The sequence below is a fragment of the Leptonychotes weddellii genome, chromosome 3 (assembly GCF_054177405.1).
Source record: "Leptonychotes weddellii isolate Sample4059 chromosome 3, ASM5417740v2, whole genome shotgun sequence".
Taxonomy (NCBI): domain Eukaryota; kingdom Metazoa; phylum Chordata; class Mammalia; order Carnivora; family Phocidae; genus Leptonychotes; species Leptonychotes weddellii.
In genome coordinates, this window is record NC_138371.1 from 67,980,152 (window position 1) to 67,997,743 (window position 17,592).

Below are 17,592 nucleotides of genomic sequence, written 5' to 3' on the forward strand. Positions count from 1 at the left end.
AGTACACTCTATCTCAACTCACCTTAAGAATAAAAAAAAAAAAAAATGCCTCTTACATATGTTTTTACCATCCTAAAAATTCTGGAAAGTCCTGTATACCCTTGCTTTTTCTACTGCCTCACCTCCTACTCACTCAACCAACTCCTCAATTCATTCTAATCTTCATTTTCATATACACACCATCACCACCACCACCACCAAAACTGACTCGTGTCCACTTTGCTGCGAAATCCAGTCAGCACGTTTTATCCGTCATCTTAGCTGTCACCTCAGCACACAACTTTCTGTTCACTCACGTTGGCATCTGAGAGACAACGGTCTGAGCTGAGCTCTCTCTCTCTCCCCACCCTCTCTTAAGCACTCTCTCCTAGTTTCCTCTGGAGGTCTCTCTGTAGAGACACTCTAGAGAATTTCTTCTACCTCCATATGGTCATATAACTTTACACCACACTGACTTCCAATTTTGCTCCCCTATCCCAGAACCCAGACATCACACTACCTATTTGGTACCTCCCCTTGGATGTCTCACATATATCTCAAAATTGAAACTTTTTCCCTACCAATGTTCATCAGGGAAGGCACCATTTTGCATCTAGTTGCTTAGGCCACTCTCCTAAGTCCCATATCTGATCAATCACTGAGTACTATCAGTTCCGCCTCCTAAAAATGTCCCAGGCCCAGTCACTTCATCTTCATTGCCACTTTTCAAGTCACAGGTCTTTACATATTCACCATGTCTACCTCCACGTCGGTCTCCATACTGCAGGTGGGGTCATCATTTTAAAACCCAAATAATGTCATTTCCATGTGTAAAAGCCTTCAAGAGCTTCCAGTTTAAGTTAGGTTACAGGTAAGCATCTTTACCTTAGTTTCTAAGATTCTTCACAGTCTTTTACAGTAGACTGAACTTAACCAAAAAAAAAAAAAAAAGTGGACAATACCAAGTGCAGGTGAAAATACAACACAATTGGAACTCTCTTATACTGCTGGCAGAAATGCAAAATGATATAGCCATTTTGGAAAACTTGAGTTTCTTTTTTTTTTTTTAAGATTTTATTTATTTATTTGACAGAGAGAGAGACAGCGAGAGAGGGAACACAAGCAGGGGGAGAGGGAGAAGCAGGCCTCTCACAGAGCAGGGAGCCCGATGTGGGGCTCGATCCCAGGACCCTGGAATCATGACCTGAGCCGAAGGCAGACGCCTAACGACTGAGCCACCTAGGTGCCCCAAAACTTGAGTTTCTTATAAAAGTAAACACATACCATTCAACCCAGCAATCCTCTCCTAGGTAATTACTCAAGAGAAATCAAAAGCTGTGTTCACACAAAAACCTGTAGCAAATGTTTACAGTGGCTTTATTTATCACTGGTGAATGACTAAACAAACTGTGCTGTATTTATGCAATGGAACAATAATTGGCAATAAAAAGAATAAATCACTGATAGACCTGACAACTTTAATGGATCTCAAATGCATTCTGCTAAGTTAGGGGTCAGCGAATTATGGTTTTCCACCCAAATCTGGCTGCTGTCTGTTTAAATAAACCAAATTTTATTGGCACATAGCCACACCCAATCATTCGTGGATAGTCCATGACTGTAACAGCAAAGTGGAGAAGTTGCAGCAGAGATGGTATGGCCTGCAAACCTAAAACATTGACTCTTACCTGGGCCTTTACAGAAAAGTTTGCCAATCCCTGGGCTAAATGAAAGACTCAGAAGTCTCTGTATGACATGATTCCATTTACATGATCTTCTGTAAAAGCAGAAGTATAGGATCAGAAAACAGATCAGTGACTGTCAGGGTCTGAGGACAGGGGGAGGGAAACACTGACTACAAAGAGCATGAGAGAAATTTTGAGGAGGATAGAAATGTTCTCTATCTTCACTGTGGTGGTGGTTATATGACTGTATGTGCTTGCCGAAACTAAAAGAACTATATTATACAGGATGAATTATACTGCATAATGTAAATTATACCTCAATAAACTTGACTTTAAAAAAAGTAAGCAGACATGTGTTGATAGCCAACAGGCACATGAAAAGATGCGCAACATTACTAACCGTCTGGGGAATGCAAATCAAAACCACAATGAGATATCATGTGATACTTGTCAGAATGGCTAGTATCAAAAAATAGGGGGCACCTGTGTAGCTCAATTGGTTAAGCGTCTGACTACTGATTTCAGATCAGGTCTTGATCGCAGGGTTGTGAGTTCAAGCCTCACACCTGGCTCCAGCGCCGGCATGGAGCTTTCTTTAAAAAAACAAATAAAGGTGTTAGTGCACCTGGGTGGCTCTGTCAGTTAAGTATCTGACTCCTGATTTTGGCTCAGGTCATGATCTCAGGGTTGTGAGATCGAGCCCTGAGTCAGGTTCCACACTGGGTGTGGAGCCTGCTTAAAATTCTCTCTCTCCCTCTCCCTTTGAGCTGCGCCCCCTCCAAAATAAATAAATAAATACATAAATACATAATTTTTTTTTTTAAATACACGAAATAACAAGTGTTGGCAAGGATGTGGATAAAAGGGAGCCCTCATACACTGCTGGTGGGAATATAAATTGGAAAACAGTAAGGAGGTTCTTCAAATAATTAAAAAATAGAGATATCATATGATCCAGCATTTCCACTTCTGGGTATTCATCTGAAGAAAATGAAAACATTAGTTGAATGGATAACAAAGATGTGGGGTGTGTACGTGTTTGTGTGTGTGTGAGCTATTCCATTATATATATATATATATATATATATAAAATGTAGCTATATATTATATATATATATCTACTCAGCCATAGAGAAAGAAGAAATCTTACCATTTGTGACAAAATAGATGGACCTTGAGGATACCATGCTAAGTGAAATAAGTCAAAGACAAATACTATATGAATTAAAAAAACAAAACAAACGAACAAACAAAATGGAAAAAGACTCCAAGATACAGAAAATGAACTGATGGTTGCCAGAGGGTACGGGTTTGGGAGAGATGGGCAAAAAGGGATGAAGGGGTTAAGAGGTTTGATCTTCCAGTTATGAAATAAATAAGACACAGGGATGCAATGTACAGCACAGGGAATATAATCAATAATATTGTAACAACTTTGTATGGTGATGGATGGTAATTAGACTTACTGGGGTGACCATTTGGTAATGTATATAAATACTGAATCACTACGTTGTACACCTGAAACTAATACAATGCTATATGTCAATTATTCTTCAATTTAAAAAAAAAGCAAGTATGTATATAGTATTTATGTGTCAGGTACTACTATAAACATTTTACTTTTTTCTACTCATTTAATCCTCACAATAACCCCATGAATTGAGTACTATTGTTCTCCATTTTACAGAAGTAACTGAGACAAACGAAAGCTAAGTAATGGCCCATGATTAATGCAGCTCGTACACGGAAGAGCTGAGACCTGCACCTGCACAGCCTGCCCACAGACTAAGTTTTATATTGCTACACCACACGGACAATATATAATGTGAGGAAAAAATAAGGAGACAGACTTATCAGTTAGAATAGGATGAGAGATCACCAGTTACCAAACGCAGAAAGTTTTTGGTTTTTTAGTATGGTTTTGTTGTGGAGGATGCTTTCCTGAAAAGTTCTTCCAAAAAAAATTTTTTTAAAGATACAGCACTATTGAGGGTAATTTATTTAATTTCTGACACTACATTTAAAACAACATTTTATTTTTGTTTATATTTTTTCCCATAAAAGCTGGGGAAGTGTTGCAACTGAGAAGCTAAGCACCAAGTTTATTTTAGAGGCAGTAAACACAGCCTAAGGCCCTACTTATAATTATGACAAGAGAGAGACTCATATGGCTTCATATGGCTTTGAGTCTCAAAAACACATCTGCACTCTACCTTCCCTAGAATATGTTGGCTGATGGCAAATAAAGAAGAGAAAAGCAGCTAGAATAAAACAGTGGTGGTAAGTAACAATGTGCTTTAAGAACAGAGCTATTTGTGCTCCAAATCTTCTCAGACCAGCTCTTTTGCAGGCAGTTTGATTACACAGGAATCTGGGAGATAAGCCCCATTAAAAGACTGACCCAGAGATTCTGGGAGAAACCTTGGAATGGCAACATGCCCTAAATCATCTGAGAGACCAAAACTCGTGTGTCCTGACAAGACACCTGACCCACAATCACTTACTCATCCAATCGATATGTATTAGAGGTCCTCGGGAAGTCTGTAGATTGGAGGACAAAACAAAAAGATAATCGGACAATCATAATATTGCTTAACAGGAAGATTTAAGATACAGAAGAGGCTACAAGAGCCACAGGAGGCACGGCTCATCCAGATTTCCTGGAAATTATAGCTACATCAAGTCAAGAAAGACTAAGAGGCATTAGATAGGTAACAAGACAGGAAAGGAAGTAGGAACAGCATGTGCTAAAACCAGAAGTCATCCTAATGTATTTCTTTGCGCAGCACACTACTTTCTTAAAAACATGAGTTACATATTCCAATACTTAAAAGTTGCTATATTTCGTAGAACGATGATTTCTGAGATGAATCTGTGGCAAGTACACAGCTGCTGCTGCCCTCGGGCAGGGATTGTGAGGTCTTTTTAGTCCAGGGCTCTCACTCAATGGTTTCAGGCTTTTATCTCACCCAGTGTAGCCCCTGCAGGGAGAGAAGTTTGCTGACTCTGGCCTAGAGACAAGACAAGCCCAAAACTATGATTCGGCCATTAAAGCCACAAGATGTTGATGTTGTTATTTCTGATATTAAATTATGATGGTCTTTGGGGAAGTAGGCATTTTTTTAAACTTGTAAGCAAATGTTCATCGACTTTTTAAAAAGATAAAATTCCTCCAGAATTCTGATAGTAAACACGTAGTTTTTGTCAAGAGACTAGTACCTGTGAATACCTACAGGAAACTGAAAGCCAAGTTCATAATCTTTGAGAGTTTATATCCCAGAGAACAGAACAGGGTTCAGAATCAGATCAGTTTTACTATGTCTGTGCACCATTAGACTTGCAAATTAAAAAAAAAAAAAAAAATCCTAGACATTTGCAACTTCAGGTGAGACCGAAAACAAGATCTAATAATTAGTGCCTATTTCTGAAAGAAGTGCATATTTAAAGACCACAGACAATTAATAACCAGGTTGTCCTGTAATCATGTACATTAATAATTGGAGTATAAAGTAGGGTTTCATGCAAATCACTTTGTACTGCAACTATCACTCTCACTCTCTCCCATATTATGTGATTCAATCACATATTGCTAATAGAACTGTTAGATTTCAGGGAAATTGCTTTGCGTTTTGTTGTCACTGAAAAAGACCAACAGTATTTGTATTTTCCTAGAAAGAAGACGCAACCTGCATCTCTTTACAGTGAATCTTAACATGTTTTAATGGCCCTCACCTCCTGAATCACTTTGTGATTCTAAACAATGATGTTTTATCTTGTACTTACATGACAGTAAGCAACATTTCTCACTGTGAACATCCTTCGTGAGGGACTTACAATGACTCTGTAGGAACAGTTGCTAATGGGTAGACTATCATCTCCATTGGGGACCAGAGAAGAGAAAACAAGTCCCTCCTTCTGGGGTGACTGAGATCAGTGCCCCAGTTCACCTTGAAGGTGCTATCCAGCCTTTATGTGGCTGCGATTCATTTGAGAAATCACAGAGAAGCTCTCTTACTAGCAATCATGATATATCCAAACTATTAAATTGTAAACCTTTTTTATAGCTCAAAAGGAGGGAAAACCCTTTGGCTCTGTCTGAATCTACCTCAGATAAGCTCACATCATAATTGACTACATGATCTGAGGTTTGGGGGATATGTTTTATTGGTTTTCAAATAAATATTTCAGAAACGATATATTTGGAGGTGTCTCAACTTGATATTGCTCTTCAATTGCAATAGCCTGCCGAGAACTAGAGGATCTGGAGAGGAAGCCTGAGCTCAGGGAGGCCAGAGAGGGAAGAAACGGCACTGGGGCCTGCTGGGCTGCTACTGGTCCCCACACTCTAATGAACTAGCTAGCTCCTATCGGTCTCATCATTACCACAGAATGGAGGCATTCTTTGACCACTGAGGAAAGTGAGTTCAGTTATTCCTTATGCAAGTAACTGAGAGAATCACAATTTGATCCCAGGTTTGACTCCACATCCCATGACCTCAGCTGTGCTAGGCTCTCTTTGCCTCTACATGTAGGTTACCTGGCCCCTCAATCCATCAGCCTCTCTGACACCAGCAGTGCAGTGAGCTGTTGATGACCATCAGTGAACTCAGAAGTGTTCGGGACGGTGGCCAGCCTGTGGCCAGCCACCCTGGGCAGTCAAGTTCCATGATATACCACTCTTCCTTAAAAACTTCCCCAACACATACATCTGGAAGTGGATACAGGGGGTTCACCCTTTTACCATCCCTTGCAGGTAAATAAAATGCTGACCCCATGAGCCAAATGATCATTTCCCAGCTTGACAATCCAGATGGCCCTCGGCTACATTTTAACTTGACGTTCAAAATAGTTCTGGGTCAAATTTATGATGCACACTTTCCATTTCTCTGAGAATTATTTCTTCAAATACATACTTTTTTATAACGTTTCTATTCGTACTCACAAGCATATAATTAGATCTCAGAAGTTCTTTGTTGAAAAACCACAAATTACAAAATAAAGGAAGTAAGTAAAATTAACATTGCCTAACTTAACACATCTATTTTCTTCTTAATTTGCCAAAACTCTACCTACAGGAAGCCTTCCGAACATAAACGTAATTTAACTATTAAGCTGAAAAATGAGGAGAAGGGAAGGGAGCTAAAGGACTCTCCCCAAAGCATTTATAGAAAGTTTGCTCAGTCCCACAATATCCCTAAAAAGTTTCTTAAAGAGGCCTCAAAATGAATAAATAGTTGAAAATGAAATGCAAAGTCAAATGAGAATGAATGTCAATGTTGCTCAGTTAGCAACAGCCTAGAAGCTCACCAGCTGTCAACGCTAATCATAGCTCAGTCGTTGACTCACTGTGTGACCTCTAGCAGTACAGTTAACCTCGCTGATTTTGTATGCCAGCAATAAAATAGCATCACAAACTCCTCGAAGGCCTGATGTGAGTTATAACTCAAAGATATTGCCATGGCCCCACTTTGGGAGCTAAGTGTTAAATAAAAACCAAAATTATAAGGAAGATGATAGGATGCTCTTCAAAGAACATTTCCAGCTCTGTCGGCATAATTTTAGTGCTTTGATGAAGCATGCCTCTGAAGAAACAGTTAACCATATAGAGTAGTTAAGAATAGTTCAAACTGGCCTTATGGAAAATATAGTGTATTCAGAATCCTCATCAAGCTTTAGATATCAGACACAGCCCCAACATATTTAGTTGTGTTTCTAGGAGAAAAACAGTTCTTCCAGGAATCTATGCGCAGGGTTCTACATAAGACAGGCAAGTGAATGGTATAGTTTTTGGCATAAACTCTAACAATAAAACTCTCACCAAAAGAAATGCAGCTCCTTTGTCAACTGGATTAGAAACTAAAGTCAGGACGCAGATGTAATGGCTGGATGCTTAAAACTTTTTCTCTTCCTCCAGAGAACAATGCTGGGTTGCATTTCCCACCCTCCCTGAGAGTTGGCTGGAAATGATCCGGTGGGTCAAAAAGCCCTGTAATATGGCAGAGCCACTGGAATAAAGAGACAGAGATCCCTCAGTGATTGCAAGAAACAGGTCCCCCACCTATCCTCACTGAACTGTATTGTGAGCAAGAAATAAACCTTTATGGTCATAACCCAGTGAGCTCTGGGGGTTGTTTATTACACCAATTAGCATGCTCAAATTAATACAGAACTATGGGATATGTTTAGCATTACAACCCAAGATTCACAACTCCCCTACCCTGCATACAGTCCATACACAGTTCAGAATCCTCCCCTGGTGGATAAGGACCCATCATTTACAGAAAATTAAATCCATACATATAAAGCTCCAACAGGACAGATCACCAAACACAAGCCCCACTAAACCATAGTGCAGAGACATTTCTACCTTTATATCTGACATAATGTTGACATCAATAGCTCTTCAAGCAGGCAGGTGGGACCAAGAAGCCTGTTACTTAACCACTAGTCGCTTCTCTCCTCCTGAATATGCATTCTTCATACAGTATCTAACATGATAGTACCCCACCTAAACACCAGCATCAACAAAAACGAAGACTGTTTAAGAACAGTAGCAATTCCAGAACTTCATAATATTTTTTTTAAGAAAAAGGCTGTTTATGGACCTATGAAAAATGCTTCTGGAGATGGAAGATTATTTACTTAGAACAAACAAGTCTGATGGCTGGAATTGACTCACCAAGTTAAAAGCAATCTGGTAAACATAAAGCAGACGTGTCGTGTAATAATTTCAGCTACATCAGTGCTCAGGAAGACTTACATGATTTTAACCTCACAGATACCCTTTAGCTTAGGAACCAGAAGAATATTTGTAACTGAGGTTAAATTCCTAAAGATATTAAGCATGTTCAAAAATTAAATAGTTACATCCAATCAAAGATACTACTGAAAAGTCATGTGGGCGTGGAATTTTTAGAATTTAAAACTTCTTAATTGGCGTCATGTCCTAAGTGCTATGCAAGTTCTATCTGTGTATTTGTACATTTTAAAGGCTTTTTTTTCCCCAGCAGTTTTAGGTTTATAACAAAATTGAGAGAAAGATCCAGGGGTTTTCCATATCCCTCCTGCCCTCACACATACATGTCCTTTGTCAACATCATTCACCAGAATGGCATATTTTTTACCAAGAATGAACCTACAAAAAAAAAAAAAAAAGAATGAACCTACACTGACACATTATAATGTCAATAGTTTACTTGAGAGTTCACTCTTGCTGTTGTACATTTCATGGGGTTGGACAAATGCATAATAATGCAGATACATTATTATAATATCATACAGAGTGGTTTCATTGCCCTAAAATCCTCTATGTTCTGCCTATTCACCCCCCACACACCCCAGGTAACCACTGATCCTTTTTCTGTCTCCAGTAGTTTTGGAGAACCCATAGTGGAGTTATTCCACTATCATTTTTTTCTTTCCATGTCCCTTCATGGCATGATGGCTCATTTCTTTTTAGCACTGAATAATAGTCCATTGTCTGGATGCACCACAGTTTATTTATCCGTTCACCTACTGAAAGACATCTTGGTTGCTTCCAAGTTTTAGCAATTATGCATAAAGCTGTTATAAATATGCCTGTGCAGATTTTTGTGTGAACATAGTTTTCAAGTCTTTTGGGGAGGCACCAATGAGAGTGATTGCTGGATCATATGGTAAGAATATGTTTAGTTTTATAAGAAACTGCCCCACTGTGTTCCAGAGTAGCTGTACCATTTTGTGTTCTCACCAGCAATAAATGAGGGTACCTGTGGCTCCACATTCTTCACCAGCATTTGCTTATGATTTTTATTTCCATAGATATTCATCTGAACTTCATGTTTCTCTATCCTCTACCAGTTTCTCTGTCCGGCAGTTAATACAAGCCACATTATGCCAACCAAAAGCTCCGCTATGTAAAGAAATCTGGTGCTATGGCATTCTTATTATGCCTAACAAGACTAGGTCTATTTCAAATGTTCACATCCTATATCAGGGGAAGGGAGAGTCCTAGACACTAAAGACCTGCTTTGTGTCAAGTACTGTGATCACAGATTCTTACTGAATCCTGAATTCCCTGATTCCAATACAATCACTCCTCAAACTGAAAAGAGACCTTGCTTTCCATACCCTGAAGCTCATTCCCTGCCTTCGTAAGGTACATAAAAAAAAAAGAAAATTTTCATATCCGGGCTTTGAGAAAGCTCTCAGTGGTTTTCAGGCCTCACCTCAGATTTGGCTCACAAAGCCCCACTACACGTTCAGAGTGGGTAATGGAAGGAACAAACCGAGCATGTGTTACATGAGAGGGCCCACCCTCAGACCTAAATAGATCTTTGTTACATCAACCACACCCCTGGGGTTAAAAAGAAGCCCACACTATCACACCAGTGTTTCCAGTTAGACCTAGAAGGTATGAGATAAACATTGAGTTTAAAAAAAAAAAAAGTTTCAAAAAATGCCTTTGGTCTATGATGAAAGACAAAAGCCTGGGGCAACCCTCAGTCAAATCTTTGCACGCCCACCCTGTTTTTGTCCCCATTCTCCCCAGCCACCCACATTCTTCCCACCTACCTGAGGAACTCTCATGCAGCCCTGGCTTTAACACTCTCCAATTCTGCTCCTCACTAAGGTTTACTGGCTCTGAAAGTACCCAAGACTCTTTCTCCTAATTTAAACTCCCCTCTCCATCCACTCTGTTCTCTCATCAACTTGAAATTAGAAAAGGAGACTCTCCCATGAAGTGACACTTCTCTTTCAGTAGAAATGAGGGAATCACTAGAAGAGTATCCTGTCCGGAGAGGAAGACCAGATATCCTCCAAGTCCCTTCCAATTAAAATTATTATTAAACTGACTTATACTAAATAGTGAATGATCAATAACCTGCTCTCAAAAATCTGCACACCACTCCAGAGGTGTTTGTTTGCCACATTCCTGGTGGGATTTAAGACAGTGGTATATACCCACTGTGATTCTAGCTTCTACTCAGCCTCCTGGCCCTTGGCATATAGCTGGTCCGGGGAGAGGAAAATCAAGAAGACTTTGTGGACACTTAAATCACCTACTTGTGGGTGAGGAAATAAAAGGAGGAACATGAAATGAATAGGAAGCCTCTCCAAGACCACTCAAAAAAAACCTACATGCATCACTGAAGGGAGCCTGGAAAATGATGTTATTTGTGGTCACAAACCTCCTGTCCTCCAGGTGGACACAGTCAAAAAAAAGTCAGCCAATATTCATCTCTTCATCAGCTTCCTCATTGTAATAGGAAAATTTAGGTTGCTCCAGCTCCAAAAGAAAATAATAATAATAATAATAATAATAATAATATCTCCTTAGGCCATCCCTTCTAACTCTGATCAATTTATCTTAAAAGAAAAAAAATATCTATGCTTTCCTTGGGTCAACAATGGACACTACTGATCACTGAAAAACAAAATATAAATTTTAATAGTATACTTGTATGAGGGAAAGCCACACTATGACGTGAGACCAAACAATCATGTTATTACCTCTAACCCCCAACCTGTCTCCAGAAATGCTAGGGTCTCCACAACTGTCTCTATCTCCTCACCTACAATAGCTTTTATTCAAGCAACTGGGTAAACAAACGGTAAGTGAACAGTATCTTTTTTGATTTCATAGTTTTTTCTGTTTAATCAAAAAAATGGATATATAATAGCATTCCTTCATTATCCCCCTTGCAAATACAAGCTGTTTTAAAACTGTAGAATTGATTTAAAAGGTTTTGTGTGAGTTGACCTGGCACCTAAACACTTACACGTAGCACTATCTTTTCTGTCAGATGAGCTTCAACAGTTGACCAACTTTTAGAATCAAGCCGTTCGTATTTAGAATACAATCCCTGCCTGTACTTTAGGAAGGAAGCTTTGTGCTCAGAATATCAAATGAGCACAAGCTAGGAGCCAGGGGAGACAGAGCTGCAAGGGCAGGAATGCCAGCAAAATGTGCCTGAACTTGAACTCGACAGATGGCTTTCTAATACGTCAGTATCTTGGACTTTCGAAACCAACTTATTCTCAAAGGAGGACAGTTTATCGGTTAGAATCATCTTAGAAAACTGGGGAAAAAAAATAAAAACACAAGCCAATACGTTAAGCATTGCTCTGCAAAAAAATGGAGCATGCCTAGTCACATTTAAGGACACAGCTTCTACAAAACGTAGCCAAATAATGGGTATCAAGGGGCAGATTTTTCTTGACCATTGAGAAGTCCCCCAGAATGGCTCTGATTGGCAGATATTTTCTGAGAGAGGACAGCTGAGGCTTCGGGTCATTTTATGTCAATGACTCAAATGAGTCATCTCCTCTCTCCCCTCACCTCCCTTCTCTCTTTTTTGCTAATCCCTATGGCTACATCCCAACCTGCTACCCAAAAAATGCTCAAGGAAGTGGCTTTAAGGGACAGGAATCACCACAAAAGAATGCACACGCTTGGATGAATGTCTTATGCAAACTCATTGATTGAATATGCCCATGGTGATTTTTCTCAAAAGAACTTGTCAGATTAAAATTATAAATGACTTGAAACTGCTGGTATCCATTTCATTTGGCTATTAGGGTGGTCAGGATGTGGCAGGTCTGGGCAAAATGACCCAGAAATCAGTAGATCCTTGTTTTGCCTTGATTTTACTGACTAAAATTCACCCCTAATGTGATTGATTACAGTATCAACTGTTTATTCTGTGAGATTAAAGAAAAATCAAACAAATAAATGAAACAGTATAACCTAAGTACAAAGTTAACTTATAAACTCTGAAGTAGAACATGCTTGCTGTGGTTAACAGACATAAACCATGTACAAATTTAGCAACAACTCATCATATTAGATATTGTGACCTTTGGAACCAGCATTTGTCAGTGTCATTTCGGACAGCCCTGCCCTGGGAAAGATGGCAGAAGTAACCTAATCCATGAAGGTCCATGTCCCAAACCGAACTGCGCTTCTGAAATAGCCTCAGCAGGAGCAGCATCTTTTCACCCTGACTTTGAAGCAACCAAGGCAATATTTTTAAAGGAATAGTGCATCCAGCATGACCCATGAGTGAGGCTGCGCTTCAGAGCAAGTCAGTCAATGAAGACCTGCAAGATATCCACCTCGGGAAACCATAAGCGCAACATGCTCACAGGTAAGAATGAAAAAGACTAACACAACCTATTCAATCCCCTCTGTCTTTAGGAAGAAGCACTAAAAATGAGCCCCCTCCCCTTTTTTTTAACTATAAGCCAGCAAATTAATTCTTCCCAATATGTGTTTTTAAAGTAATATTTCTCGGGGCACCTGGGTGGCTCAGTCGTTAAGCGTCTGCCTTCGGCTCAGGTCATGGTCCCAGGGTCCTGGGATCGAGCCCCACGTCGGGCTCCCTGCTCCGGGGGAGCCTGCTTTGCTTCTCCCTCTCCCGCTCCCCCTGCTTGTGTTCCCTCTCTCGCTGTCTCTCTCTGTGTGTCAAATAAATAAATAAAATCTTTAAATAAAGAAAGAAATAAAGTAGTAATTCTCACTCAGGACCTGGGATTCCAAGCAACGTGGCTGGTTCTACTGCCTCAGAGCACAAAGCAAAAACCAAGTGCAAGACAAGCCATGGCATAAAGGCTCTCACAAAAATGTACAAAATGAGTAGTTAATAGATAGTCCAGCTGCAAACAGCTTCCCAAATTCCTTTATCTCCATCTTGGAGTTAGGACTACACCACCAAGCTGGTATCATAAGATGCCCTAGAGACGTGGGGAAGGGAGAACAGGAGACTAGTAATCCTAACTACTGAGGCGGCTGCCAGCATTTCAAGCCGAAAAAAGAACAAAACCAGTCCCCAAAATCATTTCCTGGCATCTATTTGGCGTAGTTGTAGTACAAAGGGGAAAAAAAAATAAAATGAAAATAAACTGAGCACTTTAAATTATTTGGAATCTTCAGAGCAATCTCATTTCATGGCCTTCTCCCATTAAATATGTGACCCAGTATAAAGTAATGCTACATAAGTAAGTAAACCTTTAAGAAATAAAGCCAAGATTCAACGTTGGGCCTTTTGTATAGACCCTTTTCCATTTCCTGTCTCAGATGCCCGCCTGCCTGCCTTCTAATAAGACAAACTTTTGGCAGGAACACAGAAGGTATCCAGACATTTGGATGAACTGGACAAGGAAAGTCTAAATGAACAAAACCGTGGCCTTTGGAAATGAGGCACTCTTTTAAAACCAGAGAGCCAAAATCGAAGCTAAATAATATAACGCTCTCTGATAAAGAAGTTTACTTTTAAAAAAATGATACACACAGTTGTCAAGGATCATTTAAGGTAGTATTCCAAATTAGTGTCTGTCAGATCAAGTCGAGACAGTACTTTCTAAACAAACCGTTAACAAACACACGCCCCATGCGCAGTTCTTTAACGGATACAAGTTTCAGAGTATAATCAATACATGCATAATTACTTACTTGCTTCCTTCTGTAATGAGCAAATTGAGAGAGGCCGAGGACACTTGCAAGCGCGCCACCTCCAACAAGAATAGTCCCTTTTACTGCCTTTTGAAATGCCATTTCTTAGCCTACAAAGAAGAACAAAAAGGGAACAGAAAGAAGTGAATTGGGATTTTTATCAGATAACAATCCCCATAGTAAAAAGGGACCGTGCAAGATTCTGAAACGATGTTAAGCTAGAAAACAAAACATAAAATAAGGAAGTTATCACGGGCCAAAAGCAACACACGAAAAAATGGAGACAAGGGAACTGACCACATAAAAGTCACCTTCCAACAGGAATTAAAGAAAGGAAAGCAGGTTATGAGACAACTGAAGATATTTACACAGTATAAAGTCAAGGGTGCCAGGAAAAGAAATGGTATTGTGTGACTCACAAAACTGCACGCTATACTTGCAAATGTGTTCAACTGCTAATCGCCTCCACAAGGAGACCGGTGGAAGCCTGTCACCAGCGGGGACAGTGAGCCTCACGTGCACTTCAGGTTCTCTGGCGCGGGCTTAATTCAGATGGTGGCACAACTTTCCCCTCCCAATGAAGCTCTCACCAGAGCCAACTTGTGCATTCCTGTCCTTAAGCGGCCACACCTGACAGACTAAAAGTCAAAGGAAACCATGCCTTGATCCTTTCACAAAGCGACAGAAGATATTCTTAGGGACTGCTATAATTCCTTTCATTAACGGAACTTAAAAAAAAAAAAAAAAAAAAGTTTTCTTTTAGCCAGGGTTGCATGGTACCACAATTTCAAGGGGAAACTCTCCATATAAGCACTCTTTTTGTTTGTTTTAGAGAGAAGGGGGAGGGGCGCCTGGGTGGCTCAGTCGTTAAGCGTCTGCCTTTGGCTCAGGTCATGATTCCAGGGTCCTGGGATCGAGCCCCATGTGGGTTCCCTGCTCAGTGGGGAGTCTGCTTCTCCTTCTCCTTCTGCCTCTCCTCCCTGACCGACCCCCCTACCTCCCTCTCCTGCTCGCTTGCGTGCACTCTCTCTCTCTCAAATAAATAAAATCTTTAAAAAGGGGGGGGAGGAAGGGAGGGGCAGACGGAGAGGGAGAGAGAGAATCCCAAGCAGGTTCCACGCCCAGAGAAGAGTGAAACCGGAAATCATGACCTGAGGGGAAATCAAGGGTCAGATGCTTTAACTGACTGAGACACCCAGGTGCCCCTTGCTATATATTTCTAAATAAAGTCTTGTATTGTGTTAGCTCTTGACTTCCTTCTTACCTTGAAATATATATATATATTTACACACACACACATTAAGTCTATATGTGTGAGTCTGTGCGTGTGTATTTCCACTATTGGACTCATTATATTTTTAAAAATTTTTGAATGCTTCAATATCCTTTAACTTTTTCGAAAACAACACACAAAAAAGTGCATAAAAATGAAAATTCCACCAAAAGAACTCTTGCCAGCTTTTATTTAGCTAAACAAGAAAAGGTAACACCATGTGATCACCTAAAAAAAAAAAAGATTTCTAACTTAGAGTTGATCTTGTTCAATATCAATTCGACCTGCCTAAGACTTTCATTCACCATAGCAGCTGGTATACCCACATCTTACAGGGAAGCCACTACCCTATTTTCCTGAATGGGGGAGGTCCAACCTGTCTGGACAACATACCGTATACTCTACAAGCATCTCATGAGTCAGGAAAACATTTAATATGAAGTCAGTTTTAACCTGGGATAATAAAGACCATAGAGTATCTCGATGTAAATTATGGTACAGTTAAAATATTTGAGTCCATATAGGAATGAATAGAATCTATTAGCATAACTACACTAAATCAAAGAATTTCAGTGCAGTTGGTTAACTGTGATTCTATAGAAAATTCATTCTGGAATACTATAAATTATATACTGAAATAAAAGTTGGTATTTCTGAAAAATTTATTTTTCCTCTGACCTCACTCCTTCTGACAAACTTAAGACTTGTCTTTTTTATTAAGATTCTCACCAGAAAAAATATTTCACACACATATGTTTCTCTACTGCTGGAGGTCTCTTCATCAAATGGATCCTCTTTCCCAAGTTATGCAAAACAATTGGTATATATGATGGCTAGTGGCCTCCATTCATCATTTGGTCGACCCTAAGCAAGCCCTTATGTCCAAGGTTGACCTCAACTAAGCCAACTTGGAAGGCACTCATTTGTCATAGCCCACCGTCGCCATTCCTAATGCTTTTGTACACGTTCTCATGGGCGCCTATCACACAACAATGGAAACCCTAGCAGTGCAGAGATAGCACACTATCTCCAGGCTAACGGGGTTCCCCTGACAATGAGGGACAGAGAATAGAAACCCAGTTCTATTTACCTAAACAATGCATGTGCCCGCCCCATATAGACAGCAGCCTGGTGGTCCCCTGGATGTGAGTTTTGTAACTGACTGACTTTAACTCAGTATCATTGCTTCTGAATTGTTGATAATGTCATTGATGACCTCACAAAGGATACCACACGTCAACAAAGCCAGCTGAGGGATGTTATGTAACACAGTCAAGGAAAATGTCACAGCAGACGCGCTCACTCAGCCACTTCAGTTTGGAGCTAGTTGTTCCAATTGTGCGGGTCCCTGCATTCCCTGCTCATCTGATTATAGTGCTTCAATTTGATTTTTGAAACCAAAACTCACTAAGGGAGATATTTTCATGGGTTTTCTCAATGAGCCACTAATACTAATGAAAAAGTGCATTAATATATTATTTTACAGAGTTAGCGATCATATTGACTATAATTAATAAAGAACTTCTTTTTCCCAGTAATTTCATAAACTAACCTATGCTTAGGGGATCATTATTTCTATTGAGATCAAATCCATCTGTAAGATCACCTACTAGTTGTAATGAATAAATCACTCTTACAGGTAATTCAAAAACAAAAGCACAAAATCAATTTCACCTGACTCCCCTAAGATCATCATAATCATCGTGGTCGTCATCCTCATCAATGTTATAATGACAATAGTTGACATTTATTGAGTATTTGCAAGGTAATAGGCACTGTGCTTTCAATTCTACATACATCAGCTCATATCACCCTCACAACACCCTAATTTCATAAAAGAGGCAGTTGTGGTTCAGAGGGTGTAAGCGATTTGCCCAAGGTCACTGACTAGTATGACTAAACTTAGTCTATACTCTTAACCACTGATTGGTTCTGCCCTGCCTTTTGTTCTCAAAATAGCAACTTCTCCCCAGGGGCCACACCACGTTTTGCTGAAGGCCCTAGTCTCGAACACTCACCCCATGTGTACAGTCCTTGGCATTAGGGTTTCCCTAAGGAAACCTCTGACAAAATATCTATGGTAATGTAAGAACTTCGTTTTACTGCTGAACCAAAGAAATTTAAAATTTGTACCCATTTATATTCCATCATAAGGAGAAAAGTTTTCACAATGATTACAGAGAGGAAAGATTGTTTCCATCTAAGCAAAACTGCCACAGGAA

The 17,592-nt window shown here is 39.9% G+C and overlaps 1 protein-coding gene across 1 annotated transcript in view; it reads right to left on the minus strand.

Annotated features, from left to right (window-relative positions):
* The window catches only part of GPD2 (glycerol-3-phosphate dehydrogenase 2), a 101,245-nt gene extending 87,017 nt beyond the window's left edge, over positions 1-14,228 (minus strand). Inside the window, exon 1 of the mRNA XM_081814420.1 lies at positions 14,098-14,228. Coding sequence (XP_081670546.1) covers positions 14,098-14,199 — 102 coding nt within the window. The 5' untranslated portion in view covers positions 14,200-14,228. The remainder of the gene's footprint in view (positions 1-14,097) is intronic.
* Between the last annotated feature and the right edge of the window lie 3,364 nt (positions 14,229-17,592).